This window comes from Taeniopygia guttata, chromosome 8 (assembly GCF_048771995.1).
Source record: "Taeniopygia guttata chromosome 8, bTaeGut7.mat, whole genome shotgun sequence".
In the NCBI taxonomy this organism is placed as follows: domain Eukaryota; kingdom Metazoa; phylum Chordata; class Aves; order Passeriformes; family Estrildidae; genus Taeniopygia; species Taeniopygia guttata.
The window spans coordinates 14,560,953-14,586,600 of NC_133033.1; the positions used below are offsets into that span (position 1 = coordinate 14,560,953).

The 25,648-nt window shown below is 41.5% G+C and overlaps 1 protein-coding gene across 1 annotated transcript in view; it reads right to left on the bottom strand.

Annotated features, from left to right (window-relative positions):
• Positions 1–14,723, bottom strand: part of COL24A1 (collagen type XXIV alpha 1 chain) — a 115,865-nt gene extending 101,142 nt beyond the window's left edge. Inside the window, exons 1-3 of the mRNA XM_030279099.4 lie at positions 14,516–14,723; positions 8,907–8,968; positions 1,440–2,740 (exon numbers count right to left, since the gene is read on the bottom strand). Coding sequence (XP_030134959.4) covers positions 1,440–2,740; positions 8,907–8,968; positions 14,516–14,571 — 1,419 coding nt within the window. The 5' untranslated portion in view covers positions 14,572–14,723. The remainder of the gene's footprint in view (positions 1–1,439; positions 2,741–8,906; positions 8,969–14,515) is intronic.
• Between the last annotated feature and the right edge of the window lie 10,925 nt (positions 14,724–25,648).

The following is a 25,648-nucleotide window of genomic DNA, read 5'->3' on the forward strand; positions in this document are numbered from 1 at the left end:
ACAGACACCTCAGAACCCTTCAAGTTAGCTGCCATCTTTGCCACTCTATGTGTAGTGTCTAGAAAAACAACCCAGAGCATTTGCTTGGAGTTTCAACTAACATCAGCAGCCATTTCTGCGACACGTGAAAAAGAGCTGACTGAAATCACAATAAACAAGGTACAGGCTAAAATGAAAACCTTCCATCAGCAGTTACTAAACATCCTAATGTCCAAAAATTGAAATTAACCTCATGCTGATGACAGCTACATGTCACCATGAATGCTATTATAAGGAACAAAGAGAGAAAAAAAGACTGACTTCACAGTCAAAAAAGATTAAGCGAGAGCACTTCTGCAGTAGCATGAATTACTTGTTAACAGATTTTTCAATTGTGTAACAAATACTTTGTGCCTGGATCCTGTTTAGAGTAAGTGAACTTTTGAATAGGTTCTTAGGTGTTAACTAGTTCAATAAAAAATATTTCAGTGCTAAAAGAATAGACACAATAAATTTATGGCCATATTTAAATATATATTAGGAGCTGCTTAACACATATCAAATTGCTTTCCAGTAATAATCACACAGATGAACACTTAGAAAACCAAAACCAACCAAACAGAAAAAAGCAAGTGAAATTATTTACTTCATGCTATGGTTTAAAATTTTAACCAAAATCTCACACAAGCCCAAAGCATGATCTATCGTATTTCCCAGGCTAAGCAGGAACTGATGTTCTTTCTGGTCTGTAGCTTCATATATATGGGCACATTTTTATGTATTAAAAAGTTTATGAGCCTTGTGCACACAAAAAGAAAGGATAAACAAGTTTCTATTAAAAACACTACTGTGCATTTGCAATTGTCTCAAGAATCACTTACCCTGTGAACTGAAAAAGTACCTCAAAATCTTGTAAGACTGTTCTAAAAACCATTTTCCATGCAGGTTTGCCCAACCCCATAACCTTGGGTTATGAATGATTGCAGAATAGATTCTGCAGCTGGTCTATTTCTACAACTATAAATTTTGACAGCATTGCTCAACATTGACAACCGTGTCAGTCTTCCAAGCAGCCTGGTTGTTCTTTTTATGGACCAGCACCTATATTTGTGGACTGCATTAAATTAGCCTGCAATTTTATTATGTGAGCAGTCTCTGTAATTAGTAGCTACAAACATCCAGCTGCATTCCAAATTTGAAAGAAGCCTGGATTGCCTACTACTTCACCAGAACGTGAATATCTTGGATGTCTTTATATTCTTCCAGTAAGTAAAAGTATATGACATCAACATTGAAATTACATGTGAGAAAAAGATACATTTAAGGCAAACAAGCATTTGTACAATACAGCTGGAGAAACTGCCGTCACAGCTTTGGCATACTTGGAGAGGTTTCTTTCAAAGCCATTGTTAAATGTATGCTGCTGCAATATAATAAAAAGAGTAATAAAGATAACTTACAGGAGGTCCAGTTTCCCCCTTTGGACCTCTGACACTTCCCCTTTCAAATATTTTGCCAAGATCTTCATAGTCATAAGCATAATTATCAATACCATTTTCATAATTGTTTTCTGTATGATAAGTCTCATCAGCATCAAATGCACCTTCCTGCCCTGGATGGAGCTGATTATCCAGAGTAAGCTCAGCAGGCAAACTGTACAGGGTTGTGTTGAAGATTTGTTGCTTTTTCTTTGGTTCATCTAAATGCTGTTTTGCTTTTTCTTTTCCCTTGCTTTTAGTTTTACTCTGTTTTACAGGGGAGATCAGAGAAGGCTCTCTATGTCTGCCTGCATCTCCTGCGGTATTAGCTGAACTATTTGGATATGATCCTGCAGGAGTTTTAGTGATGTTTCTTTTTCTGCTCATCTCCTGCTGCTGAAGAGCCAGATCCATGTTCTCCTGGAGTTCTGTTTGAGGCCAAGCTTCCAGCAATAGAGGTTTTGTCTCTGCAAACTCCCATACAGAGGCATTTCTTAACTCAAAGTGGTCTGGTAAAAAGTGAATCTGAGCAACGTTGGTAACAGGCATGTTTGATACTTCTTTCCATCTATAAGCTGATATATCTTCCTGGTTTGCCTCATCAATGATCATCTCTGAGAAAGCATCCAGCCCATGTGAGAGAAGTGAAGCCCCATGCAGAGATCGATAGGTTTCAGCCTGGCGACACTGCTGTTTCACATATTTACAGTAGTTTGCAGAGGCTTCTGCAGAGGGAATAATATCGAGCTGACATATAACTCCTTCAAAGCTGACAGAGTGAGAGTTCATCCTTCCCAGGGTAAATACACCCTCCGAATCAAATGTCCCCACTTCAGAAAGTACTTCACTGCTGTAGTACTTGTTTCCACACTCAGCAAATAGTGAGACAGTCTTGTCCCCAATGCCAATGGCAAACGAATGCCATTGTTCATTATGAACACAATAATCAAAGGTCACGGGCTGCTTCCCTCCGGTGTACACCGCTACCTTTCTCGGTAGCAGCTGGACACCAAACTGCAGTCTGCTTTTGTTCCTAACACTGAAAAGAAAAGCATCACTGGCTCTGTAAGAGTACAGCCCAACCAATAGGGTGAACTGATGCCCTAGATTCGATGGTATGACTTGAGCGACACGGGACTCAATATGTGCATCAATGCTTAGCACCACTCCTGATGCAGTCAGGCGAGCACCCTGAGGTAACAGAGACGATGTTGAGGGCACCGCTGTCTCTGAAGCCTCTTGGACACCTTTCACAAGGCCTAGTTGATGAAGAACATCTATTGCTGCAAAAAGAAATAAAGGCACACTGTTGATTTAATTTACAAGCTCATATATTCAGATTCATATAAACAAATGTACACACAACATTTTAACAAATCTGTACCTCTCAGAGCATATACACTTCACACAGTAAGGTCACCAAATCCCTCCTAGAAGGCACTGATCTTTCACATAAATCAAATCATTAAAGCCAGAGCAAATTTCCATCTTAAAAAAACCCAACCAAACTAAACAAACACACAAAGATCCACCAAATGCCGATTTTAGGTTAATTCACTTATGAAAGTGAAAAATCCTCATTTGCTGTCTTCAGACTTTCCAGTGATCAGTGAATATAGTTTGGTTAGTTCCTTATTTATTTAGCAAATCCTGCCTACTTCTTGAACATAAAATTACTCTTTTTTTAGAAAAGTTTTTCTTTACAAAAAAACTTCAGCAACAAATTCATGCTGTTGCTCTTTATCTAAAAAGTTCAAATCAAAGCATTTGAGGGAAGGGTTGCTTTGTTTACAAGAAAGGACAAGCTATTTAGAGCACAGTAACGCCTCCTTCCCCTCCACAGAGTTTACTTGTTAGAGCCATGGATAAGGTGAACTCTGGAGCAGTGCAAGTGGTGAGGAGCAAGGAAAGATGAGAATTGTCAGGACCCAAGGGGTAGTGCTGCTGTGTTCTGGCTCATCTCTCCCCTAAAGTGCACAAGGCTGCAGCCACCATGACAAGACATGGAATTAAGAACGCACTCCACAGCAGGAGACAATAAGGAGACAGAGCAGCCATCTGTCCTACTGATTGATGTTCTATAGATTTGGTTTTGCATATAGAAATCTAGATAGATCTTCTTACAGGGAAGAATGGGCAGTGGTTTATTCACTGTTAGATTCTCTAGTTTCTCATTCAATGTGAGCTATGTCCTTTAAGCCTTTCCTTAGTCTGGGCCATACAGTGTCTCCATCTTTTACCTGGCTAAATATCTTCACCTAATGGGTAGAAACACAATTATCTCTCATCCTGATAAACTGAAATCATATCTGTTCTGAGATACAAAATCAAAGCCACCTTTGGGTAAATCAATTAATTTGATTGGTGACCCAATCAATTTCTTATTGCTTAAATCAGATTTGGGCAAGTTGGAGTTGGTGGGCACAGACACCTTCCTTCAGGATGAATATGAAGACACTGTTACATCCCTTATGATGCAGCTGAAACACTACAAAGGCTCGAATAGGAGCTAAACCACATACCTCCAGGAGCCTTTCTGAAGGAGCTCAAAATAAGATAGCATTTATGGTATTGATAGATTGATTGGTAAAACTGCCTGCCTGAGTGTTTGTGAAAGGTGCAGAAATATTGCAGATGTTGAATCAAAATGCAGTCCAGCAAATATGGAACAAGATGATCAGTAGCTAAAACACACGACATAGGAAAAGGCTGAAGGAACAACATTTGCTTAGCCTAGAGACAGGAAGGTTCGGGGGAATCTAAATAAAATGTCCATTATCTGAATTGAGGGCACAGAGAAAAGACAGAAAAGCTGATGAGTAACATTCACAGGCCGCAGCACAAGAAATTTCAGCTCCATACAAAGAAAAAGCATTCCCACCACAAAAGTGGTCAAGTGCTGGACCTGGGGGCAGAGACATGGGATATTCTCAATTCGTGGAGATTTTCAAACACCCAACAACCTGAAATGACTTCAACATTGACTCTGACCTCAGCAGGATTTAGGACCAGGTGAGTTCAAGATCCCCCTAACCTATATTTTAGGATTTTTTTTCCACAAGGGGAAACTGAAGACATTCATAAACAGCATTGCACAGCAGCATACAATATCATCTATTTAAACCTCTCACTGGAACAACTTCAGTAAAACACCTATATTAAAAATTACTTTTAGTATCTAATAGTTGCATTAATTAAATAAGCCTGGCTGGGCAGACACAGGTACTTTCTATAGTATTTTGCTGAGGCTACTTTTGCATTGGACGTGCTTATACTAAGTAAATAAAACTGTTATAAGGCACAACAAAAATTTAGAGTAAAGAAGAAAAGTTAAGGATTTGCTGCAATATTAAAAGAAAAGAGCCACTGAAACAAATGGATATTTACGCTTTAAGTGGAAAAAAGGTCTCCTTTCCCAGTTTCCCTTTCTCTGTTTACTGAATGTGTTCATAGCAAACTTTAAGAATAGATAGATGTTGGCTTAGTTTCAGTGCTAAATTATGAGAAGTGCCTGAGATTTCCTTGAGAGTGATTTATAAGTTGGAACCAAAAGCATCAACCTGAACACACTGTACATCTTGAAAATTAATTACTCACCTTGTAGTGTTTCTAGTCATGTTTGAGATTCATGGACGGGCCAAGATTATCCTGGCGAGTAGCCAGAGCAGACGGAGGTATGGAGAAAAAGTATTTCTGCAGAAAGTCCTCTGTATGCCAATTTCTCAAGATGTTTTGCCTCAGAGCAATTAATTCACCATGGCTGTATTTTTATCTGTCAGGCTGATAACAGAGGTCAGGTTCTAGTAGAGCTCTGAAGCACAGTGCCTCTGCTAATGAACCACCACTCTTTGCCAGGACCCTGTCCTGCCTGTAGCTCTGGAGGAGAAAGCTCTGCTTGCACTGCCCTTGTGGAGAGAAGCTGGGAAGAAACACAGATCCTGAGCTCTGGGCAATGCAGTCTTATACATGCAAATAGTCCCCAAGGCAGAATGCACTGCTCCACTACTTCTGTGCACTGGCAGGGCCAGCTGACTGCAGAAGAAGAACAGCTGCTAGCCTAACCTAAAGCTGTGTCTAAATATCACATCCTAACCTGTAATACTGGGCAAGTACTTGTATTTTTTTTTAATTACATATTTTTATTTAAAAATAGTAATGCATGTGATCTATCAAAAATATTATAAATCCAAGTGTAAAATTAAAAGCTTAAACTGGTTTTAAATAGTCAGCTTAAAAATTACACTCAAGCCTATCACTAATAAATGGCAAACTGCGAGCAAAACGGCCAAATTTTTGGCAGTTCAATTTGAAAAGAGCACATAGTTTAAAAGTTATTAAAGAAAATCATCAGCACGATGAGGAATAAGATTTTTTTTTATCCTGCAAATAAATTTCTGCAAACAATGACAGGTCTTGAGAAAGCTAAACACAAATAAAAAAATGTGTGAAAAATGACATCAAAAAAGTAAGTATAAAGGAATTACTCCTTGCTGACTTGCTGTGTGTTAACCCACTGTCAAGCCAAAAGACTGTTCCAAACTTTTTTGGCCAGTTATTTCACTTCTGGTCCAACATGCATATTTATTTTATTTTAAGGCTTTCAGAAGCTCTTGGCAGCACACTGGATTTTGGGAGCAGGCAACCCTCTCATTCTTCCTCCCAGCATGACAACCACTATTTGCTTTACCTATCAGTTGTCAGTTTTTGTTTACTCATGTCTGCAAAACATCTGTCTTCACTTACTGCTTATTCAACCCATTAGTCCCCCAAATTGTAACAGCTTAACTTCTTGAAGGAAAGGTTGTTTTGGGTTTTTGGTGTCAAGTGCTTTCCTTTCACCTTCAAGGAGATCTTGAAAAATTCACAACCTTACTGCATCATGAAGTAAGGCAAAACCTTACACCAGCTTTGGCAAAAAGCCTTCTGGCCCTCATATGGCACAAAAATAACCCCACAAAGGAACTGGGGAGGGATGAAGGGATTTGACTATAGGATTGTTTCACACGCATACTCCATTCAGTCCCTCTTGCTCATTTCCCACATTGCTCCATACTCACGGCTGCTCTGAAGGCAGGATCTCTGAGATACTCTCCCTGCTTCAGCAACCTTAGTACACACATTTCTCCCTTTCCCAATGTGGGTAAGGGAGAAGAAAAGGGCCATTTATTAACTAGCTCCACCAGAACCAAGAGTAATTACTCATCAGAATGCCCATTTTCCAGGCGATGATGCATCTACAACTGGGTACATTAAGATACCTGGCTGAAACAAATGCTCTCCTGGATGCCAGATCAGGTTACTGGCAGAGGAAAGCCAGCAAGACACATTAATTCTGAATGTCCTTGAGCCCCACTCAAAGTATTATTCCTAAAGTCTGAGACTCTATCTTTACATGCACTTTACTGAACATGATTCATGGCAGCACATCAAACTGAACAACAGGTATCTTCTCATGTGAAGCATGCAGAGGCTGTCTCCTCAACTCAGGAGGTAGCATCTTCATGTTTGGCAAAATATTTTTCAAAATACCAAGGAAGTTTAAGATCCAAGGTGTTACATGTTCCTAATGGGTGCACAATCCTGTTCTTGAACAAACATTAAGCACCACAAATGCAATAATGCAGCTCTGCAACTTAGATACTGAAACTGAAGGATATATTTGAAATGCTCTGTTTTTTCTGAGGCGGTTTCCTTCTCTGAACTGCTTTTCTATGCAAATAAAATGCACCAAAGAGGAACCAAATTCACTCATGGGAAAAAAGTTGCATCAAGGTTCAATGCGTCATTTTGATCCCAAGCAAGCATTTAAAGAAAATAAAGTCATGTATGGCACTTGTGCATCAAGGATGGAGGGAGAAGAGTTCCCATTCACTGCTTCTCATATGGCTGTCTATAAATGCTGTTGAATAATAGTAATAACAATACCAACAAAATAATAGAAAAAAAAGGAAACTCCGTCATCTGCTGGTAACAAAATAAAAAATTATTCAATAAAAGCATGTTGAGACTGGAGGCTTTACCCTATTTCTGCAAAGCTCTGTGCATGGAGGCATTCTCAGCCAAGATGCAGGTAAGACTCAGTCTCCACCCACTCCCCTGTGTTGTTGCACCCCCAGCCCTGCAGCTTCCACAGTCCTCGCCTGAAGGGTCAGTGAAAAGCAGTTCTCAGGCTGAGGGACATGAGGAGTGAGAGAAAAGGTTTATTTCTTTGCAGAGGAGGAGGGTGGGCTGGGGGGATGATGACACTCAAATTGTCACCACACAGCTGTCTCTGGCATCTGTCACCTGCTCCTGCTACACTGGGAAACTGCAAATTGCTTCCCTAAAACTGCCTCTTCCCTTTCTATCCCTGCAGGCCTGGAGCAGGGCAGGCCACACACATCTAACAGTGCTGCCCCTCCTCCAGTGAGAACTTGGCTCAGCTATTATAAAAATCCAGGAAAATCCCATCATCACAAAAGCATATGGCCCCCATTGAGCTGGATGTGGAAAATCAACAACCAATCCTACCAGGCAAGCAATGGGCAACACTGGAGGGCAAAACTACAAAGGAAACAGGGGGGAAGCAAAACAAAAAATCCACGACCGAAGGAAAAATCAAGCTTTGCCAGTCTCAGGGAATGACAAGCAGGAAAAATGAATTGGTGAGAATAATAGTGGGAGGCTACAGAGATATCCCAAAGGGCTCTAGCAAAACATTATCAGGAATGAGTCTTGTCTTAACCACGCAACCCATCTGTTTGCATTCAGATGAGCATTTGCAGTTACACACTCACCAGCCAAGGATGACCTACTTCATGCTTCACCTGTGTACTACTGGACTGTGGTGGAGAACTGGCGCTGCCACTCTCATGGCAAATAAGAGGTGACTAAATGGCACGTTGGCCTCCACCACTTTGGGACACTATCCTTCCCACAGCAGCCTCCAGAGCAAGCTGCACATCTGGTGCGATTGTAACAGCTGGCAGATTAAAAAAGGAACTAAAAACAAGACAACCCTATTTCCTCATAACATCTGCATCTGAATACAAAGCCAAATGAATACCAAATTTCACATTTTGCTTTAGCAATGCCAGCCTGCATTATGCGCCATGGTTTGCCTGCCTTAAGTGCAAAGGTAACTCAGTCATAGTTTGCCACCCCCAAGGACACCCACTTGCAGTGAAGACACAATCAAAGCCTTTTCACTGTACAAGGCTTCTTTTTCATGAAGAGCTTGCTTAAATATGTAAGCAATTTCATAGACAGAAAATCTGAGCAATTTTCGAAAGGTCATCTTTTCCAAACTGGTGCTTTAAACTTTTGCTCTCATTATGCTGTAATTGGTATTTTCTTTAAGTCACATGAATTAATGAACTGAACCTAAGGTCACAAGTAACAACAGCCATTTACCCTTTTCATCTACTAACATTTTATACAAATGTCTTGTTTTATACAAAGCATTCTCACCTTGTTTGGGTACTTGTGCAACACCCACAGCTATACATGTTGCAATGAAAAGGAGAGCTTTCCTAAAAGGGAAAGAAAGGGAAAAAAACATGTGAGAAAACATCTACAGTTTCAGAACTCCAAGAAATTAGAAACCCAATTCAAGATCCAAATGGCAGAATACCACTGACTTCAGCAAGTCCTGAATCAAAGCCATCACACTGTACAACTTTCCACTGATACTGAGAAGGTGTTTCACACAAAGATTGAGGTTGTGTATGCCCTCAGACATAGCACAAATATTTTACACTGGTTTTCATTAATAAAATGACTGCATCTGCTTTATATTTTCTTGCAGCAGCTTTCAAATATGAATGATGCTATGTAGTAAATTACTTCCTGGAAAGAAAAAAATGTTACCACAAAAAGAACATAAAATAAATGACAAACTAATTTCTGTAGAGATCATTAGAGACTTTAGATACTTTTTACCACCTATCAGGCTTCTCACTAGATCACATCATCTTCCCATAAGTGAAAATAATATGTCAAACTTTTGTTCCTGTATTATAAAATTTTATCATGCTACAAGAAAGTAATGCTCTTCACAAAGTTTAAAAAAAAAAATCCCATCACATTTCAGCTTACAAGTCCATGCTCAGGTAGAAAAGTGTCTGATAGCTGTCACAGGCTCACTGCCCTGGTTTCAGCCAGGGAGATAATTTTCTTCTTAGAAGCTGGTCGAGTGTTGTGTTTTGGATTTAGTGTCAAAATAATGTTAATAGCACACTGGTGTTTCAGTTTTTCCAGCAAACATACATAAGATTGATCTAGATTACATGCTTGAAACTCACTTTAGAAGTGTCCAATGTTGTATAAACTACATTTTTACTGTGATTAAGAACAGATTGTCTGCTGTTTCTTAATTATCATTGTAGCCAGATTAACATCTAATTACTCTCTTATCAGTGACTGAATCTTTTAACAAATGAGAAATATATTCTCTGTTAATGTTGGACAACCAGGAACAGATGCATGTAACAATTATAGTAACCTCTATCTACTCAGTTCTAAGAAGAAATACTTCAAAAGTATCAGAAATATAGTTCTGATAGTAACTAATCAAATAACACTCAAGCCCCTTGCTCGTTAATGTATGTAACCTCAGCGATTTTTCATAATATGGAATGCTAGAGTGACTAAAAATGTTTCCTGAACCAGGTCAAAGAGCACTTGAGTATCTGGATTCAAATGTATTTGAAAGTAACGTTGCAACTAAACATAAATAACTTCATGTTCCCTAATTTTGTCAGCTCATTAGTCAGATTTCCACATTAAAAAAGAAAAAAGTAGGAAGAAAACACTACCACACTTGATAAAGGAACATATGGTTTAAACAGTAAGCAAAGATGAGTACATTGCATACACACACATACAATGGTAATTAATGAAAAGTCTTACTAGTTCTTTAAAGGGTTTGGAATTCAAACATTTCAGAAACATCCAAGTTCATGAAAACCACAGAGCAATAGCCCGGTTTTATCAAGTGGATTTGTATATTGTGAGAGCTTAAATTTTGGCAGACAGAACAAATTAATAATTTAAGGAACAATAAAGCATGATAGTCATCATTGCCACTGTAAAATGGTAGATACATCATGTCTTTCAGAAGAAAATTCCCAGAACATATAGGATATTCAAAAATATGCATCAGTGCTTCAGCTCTGATCACAGAGGGAGGAAAAGGTGGAAACTATGCCTTACACATCCCAACATGCTTGTAGGGGCATGTTCTTTAATTAACCTCCACTACGATCCCTAGCTATTCCTCCCTTCAAGTTTTCTCGTGCTACAGCCATGAAATGTCTACTGGAGCAGTTCTGCCACTCCTGAAAAAGATGTAACACCAACTGTTGTGCAAACAGCTCATCCACTACAGGACACTCCACTCCATTTTTTCAGAGTTCTAAAGCCCAGAATTCAAGTTCAAAGTTTCTGCATCACACAATGCATCATCTTTTGATCAAATGAGAAATTCAGTGACAGGAGACAGCTATGCCAGAAACAAAGTCCATGCATTGCACTGCATCAGCTAAAATTCAGGACAACCCTTTATTTAACCCTTACTATTTTCAAAGGTGCAAAATGGATTTACCATTAAAAATCACATAAAATATCTTAGTTAGCTACAAAATAAGGATGCTCAAAGAACCCCAGAGCCCAGAATTCAAAGATGACTCATCTAATAATTACAGCAGCCTCTTCTACTACACCAGCCAGGTACAAAGCTGTGCCTGTCAGGTACCTGCCTCTGTCACTTCCCAGCAAACATTGTAGGAAAGTGAGAAATTTCAGAATGTTCCCAGGGCTGTAAATTACACATATGTAACTGAATATACAGAAACATTTAGTGAGAAGTAAAGACAAACATCTGGCTTACACAGTGCTCTCTAGGTAATGTCAAGAACAGATGAGTTATCAACTAAGAGAAAAACCAGGGATCAGAGACAACCATAGCGCTGGGGGTCCTCTAATGCGTGAGAAAAGTGAGACTTCCCTCTATCTTTTTACACAAGTAAAATTTTTTGTAAATGAAACCATGTGCAACCTAATCCATGTAAACCCTCCCTCTGTACGTTTGCAGAACAGTCAGTTCTCAGTCTTCACTCTCACACCAGCACAGCCACTAAGGCTCCAGGCATACACCATACACCAGGCATAATGTGTATGTGGCTTGACCATCAGCTGCCATAGCTGCAGGAAGCTTGGCTCCTTGTCTCAGCTGAGTACACCACTCTTGGAGATGTTGGGACATGCCAATAGAAAAATGCAGAATCATGTGGCGTGGATGACTTCAGCTGACCCAAATGCTGGCTATTTTTTCCCTATTTAACATCACACCTGAAACTATTCCAATACCTAGGTTTAGGGCATAGCCAGGGGGTCTCTCAAACTTCCTCCCCTTCTCCTACCTTTTCATCTGCTCTACTGTACATGCAAACAAATGCTGAGGGCCACTATTGAATCTTTTTGGAGGAAGGCACTACCAAATGCAATGGAGCTGTTGTACCACTAAAAACTGAGTTTATCTTTCTGATAATCTTTGACATGTTGTGGCCATTTGCCTCTTACTTCAGAGTGGACAGCAACCATCCACGGCGTTTTTTTGTATTAGGGGTGATGGATGGATGAGAAAACTGATAAACTTCAAAGCAAGTTGTGGCAACCTACAATGAAAAATTCCACCCTCTGAAGACTACTCAACAGGACTGAAGTTTGGTCAGTGCACAGCAGTATCCTCTTCATTCCAGCCTAGTTTACTAAATCTCAAATTTAAAGGAAGAAATACCACTAGCTGGCTGCTAGGAAGGACAAGTAAACCTGCCTGCAGTGTGACTGCCACAGGTGCATTCAGTCCTGTACTCCTCAGGGATGGTGGTTTCAACACCAGCACCTGCCCCACAGATGTTCCTTCACTGGGTCTGTCTGGGGACTGCTGAGGAGAACGGCACAGTGTGGGTCCATCAAGCCTGAGAAGGGCTTTGGAAAAGTCACAGCACCTTGTGGACAGAGATGCCCTGGAACTCTCAAAGACCTCAAGATGTTGTAAAACTTACCTTTCAAGATATGAAAAGAAATATAACATTCTTTGCTGCTATAATTAAATTAGCCAGCAGGTCCAGTGCTGCTTTCCAAATTGTAAAAGACCTACTAACAACACAGTTTCAGGGGATACAACAGCCTGCAAAACTTCTCTGCTGTGACACATCCCCTTGGTCACAGGCGGCACCATGCAATTAGCTCAGAGGAAGCTCCTGAATCCTTTGCCAAATTTCACAATTTGAATAGATGGGAAATGGGAGAAATAGGAGATGAGGTGAGAGGTAGAGGAGCATTGCCCTAAGAAGAGTTCTACAACAGGACTGGGGTTCAGAGAAAGAAAACTCCCTGCCTGGTGGTACGTTCTTTGGACAGCATCTGGCTTAAAATGACTAACTACCACATCCAGAAGAACAGTCAATGCTGCTAGTATTTCTAAAAGGAAAAAAAAAAATGGAAAGACATTATTTTAGAGCAGCTTTATGAGTAAATCTCTGCTTACGCTAGTTCTCCAGACAGCATACACCATTTTTTTTTTCTGTATGAAGGAAAAAGTTGAATTCCTACTCAGGTGAAATACTCTTCTTTTACAGGGTTTGTCTCTGTATATTTTGTAGATCATCCTTCAAATGTACTACAACGTGGTTTCTTGCAAGAAACAAGGGTGATACAAGGCTGCTCATACTTTAAATATTCTGTCAATAAATAGGGTAAGAGATTTAGAAGTCATGTAGCTGTTTTATTTATTTAATCTGCAGAGACACCCCTATACAGGCCTGACCTAATGGTGTTTCAAGGAAAATGTAGTTGAAGTTGCAAGGGATTTACTGGTTTGACATATGCTAAGGAAACTTGATCCTTTTGTGAGGAATTCTGGTTTCTTAACACAGGCAAGTGACCAGCTTCCTCGCTCTCTATAGAAGTAAATGAGGTAAATCTTATACAAGAAATATAGATATATTCTGAAACTATCTCATATTTTGAACTTGAGTAAACTGCATCTCTGCTACTGTACCTCTTTCCTATAATGCAATCTATGTTTCTCCATCAGCAATACCCCTTTACAGATTTAAAATAAAACCATTCTTTGAAATTGCACTCACACGATTCCTGAAGAAGTCCCAAAGACACAGCCATTAAAAACAGGTCTCCCCGGAAGGACACCTTCAGGAGGCCCCTTAACTGCTCACAAGCATTCAAGTACACGTAGATTATACATCAGGCACACTTTAGCAGCATAATCCTCACTAAAACACTAAACAAATTCTTCTGTCCTGCTCAGAACGCTCAGTAAATTTAAGACACAGCCAGAACAAAATCAGCACTTTACAAAGAGAGACGCATACAAGTAACCTCTCTAATATCGTTACAACTATAAATTCAGTCATTTTACCAAGGCTGCTTTACAGTAAACTGTAGAGAGCAGAGCTCTACCTTTGCATCACAGGTGAGGATGCATCAGAAATACCTCTGCCAATTGCAAAAACATGCGAATACAGAGCAGCTCACCTGGCTATCTCTGGTATTAAGAGAGTAGCCTTAGCTCTTCAGCTGAAATTCTACATGCTTTTGCGTTTGCTTGTTCGCCGCGTTTTACTAGCTAGGTACCAAAGGGGCGCAGAGCTGCCAGGTTACTGCGGGACGCTGGGCCCCGGGGTCCGCGTTCCCCCTTCGGGGATCAGCGGGCACGGGCTATCCCCGCTCCCCGGGAATACCGGAGCTCGGCCGAGGGAAGGACGACACGAGGGTGCTGGACGGGACAGGGCACATCCAGAACGACACCAGAGGTGCGGAGGAGAGGGGCAGGAACAGCCAGTGATACCGGCGGTCCCCGTCCGAGCAGCCAGCACCCCGTCGGTCCGCCGGGGGCACCGGGGACCCCGCGGGGTTACGGAAGGCAGAGCTGGGGGCGCTGCCCGCCGGGGTCGTCGTCCCCTGGCCGCGGTGGGAGCCGAGCCGCAGCCCCACGCCCTGCCCGGCCCGCGGCGGGTGCCGGTGCGGTGCGCCCCGTCTCGCCGGCTCCCGCTTACGTTTGTGCCGCGGGAGAGACGCGTCCTCGCCTTGTCCTCTCGGCTCCCAAATGCATTTGTATGCATTTGCCCTGGCAGCGGAGGTCCGAGGGAAAGCCGGGCGCCGCGCCGCCGCAGGGTCAGCTCCTGTCCATGAAAGCCCGCCGGCCGCGAGGTCTCCGCCGAGCTCCGCGCAAGCCCGAGGGCGGCCCGGCCCGCGTACGGCCCGCGGGGGCGGGCGCGGCGGTGGGGGGGGCGCCGGGGGCCGGGCGGCGGGGGCGCCCCGCGGCTGCCCGCGGAGTCCGGCGGCGGAGCGGCGCTGCACCGCCTGCCCCGGCACCGGCGGAGCTCCCGCCCGCCGCGGTGTTGAATTTCAGCGCTGGCTGCCTGGCGATTACATCAGCACACGCGGCCCCCGGGGCGGGCCGGGCCGCGGCCCCTCACGGTGCGCGCTGCCCCGCGCCGCTCCCCCGGGCGCCGACCCGCACCGGAGCCGGGGGGAGCCGGGGGGAGTCGGGCCCCGCCTGGAGCCGCCGGCGCGCAGCGCCCAGCCCGGCCCCGCCCGGCCCAGGTGCGGCGGCAGCGCCGGGACAGGTGATGCCCTCAGAGCACCCCGAGGGCGAGAAAAGCCTTCGGCCGCCGCTGGGCTCCAGCCGGGGAGACTCGGCAGGAAGCTGCAAGTTAAATTAAAATCTGGGGACGGGCGAGTTGATGAAATGATCTCAACACAAAAAGCTGAGTGCGCCGGACGCTTTGTATCTCCAGTATAATTGGAGCTGGGTCTTGAAATCCTCCCTCTGAAAAATATTTAAGGAGCAGATGTAATTCAGTAACATTACAAAGCCAAAGAAATATGACACCCTTCACTGTCTTCCTCGAGAGACAAAGGTCTTTTTAGCTTTAATTTCCAGTTTTCTTACCTTGTCCCCACAACAAAGCCTATTTGTAACTTTATCCCATAAGACATCTTTATGCACGCTGTCACTAAAAACAAACACGGTGGAGTTAAACAATACCAGACGTTGCAGTACACACTGTACAGCAAACACGTGGTTGCATCCTGCAGCCTTACTTAGGCAAAATTTCCATGGACTTCAGAAGAAATTTGATGCGAGTTAGGGTTATGGTACTTATTTCTTTCTGGGTGCTACAAGAGTGAAGATTTCACACCATGCAAATACCTTCATGACATACAGCAAATACCTTCCAGCTGTAGATAAGTTGAAGATGTAATGAAATAAAGGAAGCGCTAAAACAAAAAGAAAAGCTGTTAAAGATAAAAATTGTATATTGTTGTCACTGAGGGTGCCCCCCTTTGCTGAAAAGGACTCCTCTAGGTGATCCAGGTAGCTGGCAACTGGCAGAAAGATTCGAGGGGGAGGGAATTTTGAGGGAACCAAGAGCAAACCTAAGGTGCTGAATTTTACTGAGGATAAGAACCCAAAGTTAGAGGTGGGAAAGTTATTTTCAGGCAATACACCAGAGTGTTTGATTTCAAATTCAAATTAATTTTCAATAACTTAAATCATTTAGAACTTGTATACTCTCATAGACTACGATAGGATTTCCTGTTTACTTCCATTTTTGAAAGCCAAAGGTAGAAGCTGACAGCATTTTACTTTCTTGTCTATGTACCTTACGTTGGCCATACTGACAGCAAAATATGAAAATGTATTTTCACCGAAGAGAACATGGTGCCTGCCCAGGCAGATATTGGACACTTCAGCAATAAAGTATTTGTCAGCTTTTCTGTTTTAAATCACACTTTAATGGCTTCCAACAATGGAAGTATTGTATTTTATTAGGTTTTGTTTTTCAGCATTACAATGAACTACCACACAAACATTACTGATTTGGTTTGGTGCTCTTGCCTGAAATCTATCAATCTCTTAGATAACATGTCTTGTATGAAGTAGACAAATAGTTGTTTTCTTAAGTTTTTAGCATCAACATTAAGGATATTATGGAGAGAATTCTTCCCTTAGAGTGACCCTGGATAAATCCTGCCCTTGTTGCAATGCACATCTACAAGTACAAGAGCCATCCTGCAGCACATGGTGAGATGGGCTGGGGACACTTTGTGCAGAGATCTCCCTTTCTAGCAGCATTTGCACTGAGGAAGGCACAACTTGAGATTCTTGCCAGCTGCACACACAGGGTGTGAATGAAACTTGCTGACCACGATTGTGAAGTCACTTAAGGCAGTATAAAGTTTAAAAACTAACATTGTTCAGTTTTCTATATTCAAAACTACCCAACTAATTCCACAAAGTAGTACTCTTGACTTCTTGTTGGCTCTCTGCTCCTTGTGTCCTTTTTACAGCCCCTGCTGGAGTTGAACACACCTGCTTGGACAGGTCCTTTGGCCATGGGGATGCAGATGCCAGGAGAAGGGCTGCCTGTGCCCTTCCATTGTCTCACTGCACACAGCTCACACAGCTCTGAATCATGTATCCACAGATGGGTCGGAATGTGCCAGCCATGCTCCTTCTCCCCTTCCCTGTGTCAGTCTGCCTGGAAGATCTTGCACTCCTGTTTTTTGAGAAGTGGCTGATGCTATTCTGCACCTCAGTGGCTTTACTTCCATAACAGGACCCTGCAGAGCTGCTTCTCTTCTAAACTCATGGCAAAAATCAGTATTAGTGCTATGACTATACTTGCTTCTTCCAAGTGTTCTTACAGTCTAATAAGAAAACCAAGTATGTTTAAAGTGATCAGATTACATGTGTTTATTTCCAGAGCTATATTTAGCAGTCTGTATGCTTACACACACCTAAGACATGGTCAAGCTCCAAACCTATTAGCACTTATTGCAACACAGTGATGCTGGAAGTTTCATTTCTATGGCAAATGTCCCAAGATCCCATCTTTCCACATCTGCTATCTCCTGCTTGTCCACAGCCTATCCCAAATTTATCATCTTTCCAAGTAAACTCAGGGATTACTGAAATACAAAATTAATTCTTCCAAGATACCAGTCCTTGCCTTTCTGATATTATTACAAGATTTCCTTCTGGTTTTTTGTTCCTTTTCCATCAGCTTTTTCCTCCTTTCATGATCTGACTTGCTCATCTGTCACTGCAGATTACAGCTGCTGAGTTCCAGCCGTGCTTTGGGGCACAAAACAGGAGCTACTCTTAAACAGTGTGAGAGATGAGGAGAAGGGTTCTATCTGTGATTTGCCTTCCAGAAAATGTACAGGAGAGTGCAAGGATTTTGCCAGAGCCTAAAAATAAAGGAAAAAAAAATTAATTTGAAGGAAAATGTGTGAAATGGGAACATGAGGACTGAGTGTTGGAGCCTGAACTTCATCCCTCTGCAATTGAGAGGAGCTTTGGCTTTGAATTGAGTGGGAGCAAAATGGGACCCACACAAGTTTCCTGGTACTGTCCCAAAATTAGGAATTTTTGGCAAAAGGTCCATGCTGCTATTGAGTTCTTTTTGGAGAACTGATTTTCTCTGCACACCACAATATATGGTATTAGGCTACATACCAAAACTGCTGGAACCTAGTTCAGCAAAACTGTTTAGAATACTCTGTGGCAGCCAAAAAAAAGTTTTAACACATTGCTCTGGTTAAAGAAAGTTACTAAGTTATCAAATGTGATTAAGAAATACAAGAAATAGAAAGGATTACAGCATGTCTTTGACAACAATTGGCTAAAGTTGAAGAAAGGAGGACTCCAAGTCTGAAACCATTAGACTTGCCTATTCTTTGTAAAAAATGAAAAAAATTGTTATGACAAGCATTTGTCTTCTCTCTCTAGTTATGCCTGTTACCTTCTGAAGATTTTGACTATGCCAAAAATCTGGAAATGCCTTTCAAGAGCACAGTTGATGACTATTTGGATTAAGCCTATCCCTTCTAATTTCCTACCAAGAAACTAAAGAGAAAATTAACATTAATTTACATTCGGAAGCATTTGGAGTGGAGGGAATTTTCCTGCCTTACAAGACCAACACACAAAAACCTGTGATGGGAAGGAGCTGAGAGAGAAAAGGAGAGATACTGTGGGTACAGAGGCCCAGAGGTCCTTGCTCACAGAGCAGGAAAAATGGGTCATAGTAGAGTCAGGACTGACAAAAATGCCAAGCCACAAATAACTATATAGACTAGTGAGATTCCTAAAGATACTTAGTTAAAGCAAACAAGGGAATATATTCAGCCAGGAGCAAGAAACAGAAGAGAGTCTTAGTGAACCACAAGACAGAGCAGAGACTCCAGACCACAAGACTCCAGCAGCTCCAACCAAAAGGTGTCTCACTTAAGCCAAGATACTTGCAATTGTTTACAAGTCCAGGTATTATCCATTTTGGAAAGTCACTGCTACAGCAGAAATCCACTATGAAGCAGAATAAAAAACTCATGTGGAGAGAGCTCAAACAGCCAACTGAAGCAAAGCCTGCTCGAGGAATAACCCCACACACAGCCTCTGGAAAGCTATGACGTCTTGCTCCAGTGACGGCACATCGTATGCCATACCAAGAATGCAGAGAAGCCTAGCCAAACACACAAGAAGCATTAAAGGAAGAGAGGAACCTCAGAAGCAGTTATTAGGAAAGTAATAAGGGAACACAAAGTACAAGAGGAAGAATGAGTGTAACTAGGGGACCATGGGAACAGCTCACCAAATGAGAATAGTCTAATTACCAAATAGGCCAAACTGCCAAGAGAGAAGCAAAGGAAATTTCCATGTTAAAGAGGGTCTCTGGAGCCTAAGAACAGCCAGTGAGACTAAAACCAGGAGGAGTTAGAGAAAACCCAGTGAGTGTCATTTTTGGTTAATCTTTATCCCATCCTCAATGGAGTGTTTTGCCATCCAGGCAGGAAGTGGAGACACCCACTCCTACAGGCACTAAGATGTGTGAGACATGAGGTGTTTTCTGGGATAGTCATTGAACAGGAAAACTCCTTGTAGGCAAAGTCCATAAACATGACTAAGAGTCTGATTCCTACCATCACTGCTGGGTTGTGCTGAGAGACACACAGAGCAAGATGGGCTTCAGTGGGTGTGTTACAGGAGCATTCCCCCACCAGAATGGGGACACCAGTATGTCCTGATACAGACATTCAGAAACCTTGACAGGGGCCCTGCATCAGGGCTTCCTAAGCATGTTTCCCTAAATCCTCCTGTCCAAGGCCTCCTGCCTTCTCCAAAGGGTCCTGGTGTTCTTGGTCATGGTATAAATGTTGCTGTATCCATCACTAAAATGAAGTAAATGACTACATTTGCAAAATAATAAAATCTGTAAAAAACCCACAAGCCTATAGCACCCAAGGACACTTAAGCTCCTTGGTAGTGCTCTTGTAGCACCCTTTCACACTGGAAGGATGGGTCAAAAAACCCTTTGAGACATAGTATAGGACTTCTTTCTGCAGGCTAAGATCTACAGGTATTTCCTGAAAACCATTTCTGCAATATAAAAACAGAGCCCATCTGAAATGAAACCAGCCACACTCATATGCTCTTAGCTGGCTAGCAAAATCTCATCAGCACTAAAAATTGCTCACACATCTGGAAGAAGCAGCGCAGTCATCTGAGAATTATTTCATTCCCATGCCATAGAGAGCCCTGCATTAGGCCAGTGCTTTTTGAAGACATTCCCTTCCTTTTGTCAGCAACTGTGGGAGGTGCTTCATTCTGCAGTTCATCAGTCCTAGAAAAGTCTTTCCTGATCATCTCTGCTTCCAGACCTGTGGCTGCATGGATTCTCACACTGCTGTCCTGCAGCCAACAATATGTGTTCCTTCTGCAATAATTGAAAGTACAATGTTAGCTTGCTTCTGCAAAATTAGCTTCTGGCAACTGCAAGGGGTGTTTGCAGAAGCTTTCTTACCTGATGAGAGGTGAGATACTGATGCTTGGTGGCTGACCATGTTAAAGCTCTGCCTTGGAATAAGAAGGCTTGTTCCCATACTAGAGGTCTTACCAGAATTTTGTCACCAATTATAAAGGCAGAAAATTCCATGAGACTTCTGTTTATGACCTTCAAAATGATACAAAATATAATTGTTTGAGACAGCTACATGTCCATTTCCCTTGCTCAAACTTTGAAACTGGAGAACACCATCATATCATGAACAGTTTGAACTCCATCTTTTGGAAGTAAGAAATTTAATTACAAGACATAAATAATTTGACCAATTTCACCTAGTTCGTTCAACCATTAACAATAAATTATTGCTCTGATGTGTCAGAAAGTTTCCTCCAGCTTCCCACCAATTCTCTCTAGTGGTTTTTAAATATCCTGAGTCTTTTAAGACACAGCCTACTTAAATCATGTGGAACAATGGAATAATTTAAGGCTGACAACAATTGTTGATTATATTCAACAAAACAGGGGTTCCCAGTCTATTTCCAGGCAGGTATTAACATTATCAATGGAAACAGAGACTGTAGTACTTCCCACTTCTGCTGTCTCTCACATGAGTAAGTCATCACTCGGCATCTTCAGTACTCTTTAACTCCCAATAAAGGAAAAAAATGTGACTTATTGTTGTCTGGTTTCTTGGAATCTCTGAATTTAAGAAAGCCAAAAATACAAAATGTCAATAACAACATGGTATTTTTGTACGGGAAACATTTAACTTTCAAATCAAGAATTTTAGATCAGGCATGTATAATGGCATGAAAAAAATTCTATACAGAAAGATTTTAGGTTGATTGCTTTTTCTGAAAATACCAGACAGATGAAAATATGGAGTCCAAGACCAAAATATATTGGCACTAACTTCAATGCTGATATTTTTACCATAGTTATATAATTAATTTTCATAAATCCCTTACAGCTGTACCACCAATATAGCATAGTATTTTTAATAGACTCTTTCATCACTTTATTTTTAGAGATGAGATTTTGATCATGTCCCTCAGTCTTTTAAAATTGATATGTGAGGAAGAATTACTGTTGCAGGAAAGTAAAGGACAAAGTATTTAACCGGGCACGGAATTATTGCAGGTGACTCTTTCCCCTGCTCCTCCCTACTCATGTCATGTAAGAAACTGAATAAAACCCTCTTATAAACACTCACTTAAAAATGAAAAATTAGAAAAAAATATGAATACATCTGAGAGATTAGACTTATTTTTTCTGCTGGGATCAAAGAAATCCATTAAGCCAGATGTGCCTGGATTATTCTTATTACAAAGAGACATAAAAACCTCATGGTTGCTTAGTTATCCAGCATTGGCTTAGACATAGTCAAAAGTTGAACAACAGATGAGTAACTGCACCATGTTGACCCAAACACACATGCAACAGTTTAATGAATTAACTTCTTCAAAGCTGAGAAATTCAGAGCTTGTCAAAGAACCAGCATTAATTTTTGTTTGCAAATTCACATTGCACACTGGAGTGCTTACAGGGTCCTGGATTACTTTTCACGGTCTGCCAGCCTTCTTTGGTGCTCTCTCTCAGCCCCTAAACTATTAGGCTAGCCCAGAGATACGAGGCCTTGAGGGGAGGAACATCAGGAGATGGGCAAAGATTCAAAAGAGGCTCTCACCCCGATGTAATTTTCCAGCTCTTTATTCCATGAGGTCCAGGGGGAAAGAGAGAGGGAAAGAGAGGGAACAGGAAGGGTCAAGGGCTTATCTAGGCCCTGTACAGGGAGGGCTTCTTGGCTCTCCTCCAACCCCATCGGGGCAGGAAGGAGGGGACCAGGCTGATCTGATCAGAGTGACAGGGGTCCCAGGGAATGGGGAAGGGCATAGCCCAAGTGCACTGTAACACTCCAGGTCCTCCAGATGCACCTTAGGATCTCCAGGAAGTGTAGGGGGGAAACCTGCAGCATCTCTCCTGGATGCAGTTGAGCTGCTGCTCTTTGAAAGGCTCCCAGCCTGTGTGGGTCGCAAGAGACATCGGGCTAGCACAACCATCTGCCCACCACCAGGCTCCAGCTGTTTTCTTCGAAGCTGGAGATGCCAAACCTTACCTCAGCCTCCATTTTCAACCACAGGCACAGTACACTCTTTACATCTCTTCAGAAACTACTGAGGCTGCTTAAAGTTTTCTGAACTATCCAGCCTAGACAGCCATTCACACTTATCAAAATGTAGACAACTCTAAAACCAGGAAGAGGGGGGAAAAAAATCATTAAAATTCTACAGTTTATTATTTTTCTATTATATTGTTTGAGGATTGCATTTTTATCTTGAGTACTTATGACAATAGAATGTGAATATGAAAAATAGCATATATAGTTATCATATGTTCTGATCAAAGTGATGTTCTGATTAAAGTGGTCAGCCAACACATGTAAGCTGACTGCCCTTTTCCAAAGATAAATATTCCCTCTTAATAGCACACTTGCAATGACTGAATGTTATGTATGCAAACATAACAGCATTTTTATTTACCTGTTAGAAAAAAAAAAGGATTTTAATAAAAATTCTCAACAAAATTAATATTTTTGCATCTCCAAGATTATTTATATAGTTTAAAGACACATTAAGCTGGGCAAATATCACTAAATGTTTTTACAATATTTACATCATCCTTGTAGTGATCCCAGGCTTAAGGAAATAATCTTCTAATCAATAATATTTTTACAAGTGTTTTTGCTTGTTTGTTTTTGTTTGGGGTTTTGGGGTTTTTGTCATTTACTGTTATATTTGGGCCACTTCATTTGGAGTGTTCATAGAGCCTAAACAACCATATTGTTAAAGCAGACTCCTGAACAAAGAATGGCAATCAAAAAGGTGTTAAATTTTTTAACAAAAATAACAATAAATAAATCAAAGCCTCTGTTAAATCCATTTGGATATTTCAGTGACACTTCTTTATATAAACATGACTTTCATTTTCAGAAATATCATCTACACCAGGTCCAGTTTACTTTAGCAAATTGCCAGTAATTATCTAATCCACCCGGGCATTTTATGTTGTGACTTGGAAGGAGAGCATTTCACAAGTGCCTCTGACAGCCAGCACCAGCTCTCTATCTCATCTCAAAGGAACATCTTCTCTTTGGAGGATGGAAAAGATTCTGGATGCCTTTGGTTTAACAAGTTCAGGAGTAAGATTTACTTTTGGGCTTCATATGGACTGCTGGAAGAAATGACATGTACTAGTTACTGCCAGGCAAACACACTCTTGTCCTACACGTACAACTGGAGATGATGTGCTAATGCAAAGAAATGAAAACATGCATTAAGATCATTTTATTAGCCTCATTATACTTTTGAGGAAATGCTGGTGCCAGCAGAAGCAATGGAAGTCTGATCCCTGCTGTCAGACCATCATCAAGAAGAATCCAAGTGGCACCAAAGTGTCCAGTTTTGGGCCCCTCACTCCGAGACACACATCAAGGGCTGGAGTCTTTCAGAGAAGAGCAGTGGAGCTGGGGAAGGGCCTGAAGCACAGGTACCATGAGAGGCAGCTGAGGAAGATGGGGGTGTTTAAGCTGGCAAAAAGGAAGCTCAGGGGGAACCTCATTGCTCTCTACAGCTGCCTGGAAGGAAGATGTCACAAGCTGCTCATGGTCTTTTACCATGTCCCAAGTGAAAGGATAAGGGGAAATAGCCTTAAGCTGCACTGGTATAAGGTCAGATTGGATATTAGAATAAAGTTTTTCACTGAGAGTTGGTAGGCATTGGAATAAACTGCCCAAGGAGGTGATGGGGGTCACCATCTCTGGAAGCATTATTTAATTTAGAAGTCTGACAGGAAAAAAAAACTAGTCATCATTTTGCATAATGGCAGGTAAAATATTACTCCAGGTCTGTGAATAAATTTAACAGAATAGTTATCAGGGAAATAATTGTTAGGACTGACTTCCTTGTTGATGTTAGGAGATTTATTTTCCATTCTTTTGCTCTGCCTCTCCAGTTCAGCTGCTTCCCTCATTTAACAGTCTTCCATCAAGACACTGAAGAAAATGATACCACAAGGCATTTCGAAGAGGGAGTGTTTACAAAGCCTATAAATAGATTGTGTGGTATCCAGAATAATTAGCTGTAACCAAAGTAATAGAAAATATGGAGAATTCACAGGTATGCCAGATAATTGAAAACCCAACATATACTCAGATGTTAGGGATAAGATGTATGCTATAAGCACATAGGATAAATGCCACTGTATAATCTGAGGGGAAGAAAGTAAGCAATGAGCTACATTCAGACCAAATGCATGCAATACATCTGAAATATCCATCGAGCCAGATGTTCATTTAGCTCATGACCCTAAAAATACATTTCTGCAAATTTATGCACAATGTGCAATGCAGGATGCATTTTCCAGACTATTTACTGAAAACTAAATTATTCTGAAATAAGAACTTTAAAAGCCTTAGAACTCTTCAGAACTTTTCCATTGCAATCACAGCTTCTGGGGAGAATTATTTAGAAAAAAAGAAGAGTAAGCACTGAAACATGTATACCTCACTTCTATTGTGTAAGCAGCTAGGTCTCAGTGGAAAACCCTGTTCCTCCTTGCCCCCTGCTGTTATGTTTTAAAAATTAATGCAGGATTCCATCAGATCAATGTTTATTTCAGACAGGGAGCTTTTGGCTGAGCTGTAGCTGATGTCCTTGGCATGTTTCAAGTAGCATATCAGAATGAATCATCTGCTTTGGTAACACCACATTGCATTGCTGTAGCTTGTTTGGAGAAGTAATGTGTAACAAGGGAACCTTTAAGGTTCAGTCTCCAGTTTGGGAGAGAATTACATGTACTCATGGTGTGATATGTGACTGCAGTCCATTAAATAGCAGCAGCCCTGGACTTACACACTCCATACACACACATCTCCTTGATTTACCTCCTATAGCCTAAAATATTAACTAATCCTCTCACCTCAAGTTTCCCAGAATAATATAATACAGAACAAACCCTGAATGGATTAATTGAAACCATTTTGTTTTACTAAGGGTCTCAATGTACGATACTAAGAGGAGCCTGCAGCACTTTCTAGCCACTGGCTGAGGAGCTGGATGAAGAAGGAAGCAAACCCAGGTCAGGGGAGTACATCATCCTGTTATCCTCCAGCACCACTTGCTAATTCTTAAACAGAGTATTAAATGCATGCAAAACATCACAGATGCTGTTGGTTGCCATAATGTATGGTGACCACCTCAAACTGAATGGCTTCTCGGGCCACTGAGATCCCTTCTTACTCTCAGAAATGTCCCTTGTGCAGAGGCACACTCAGAG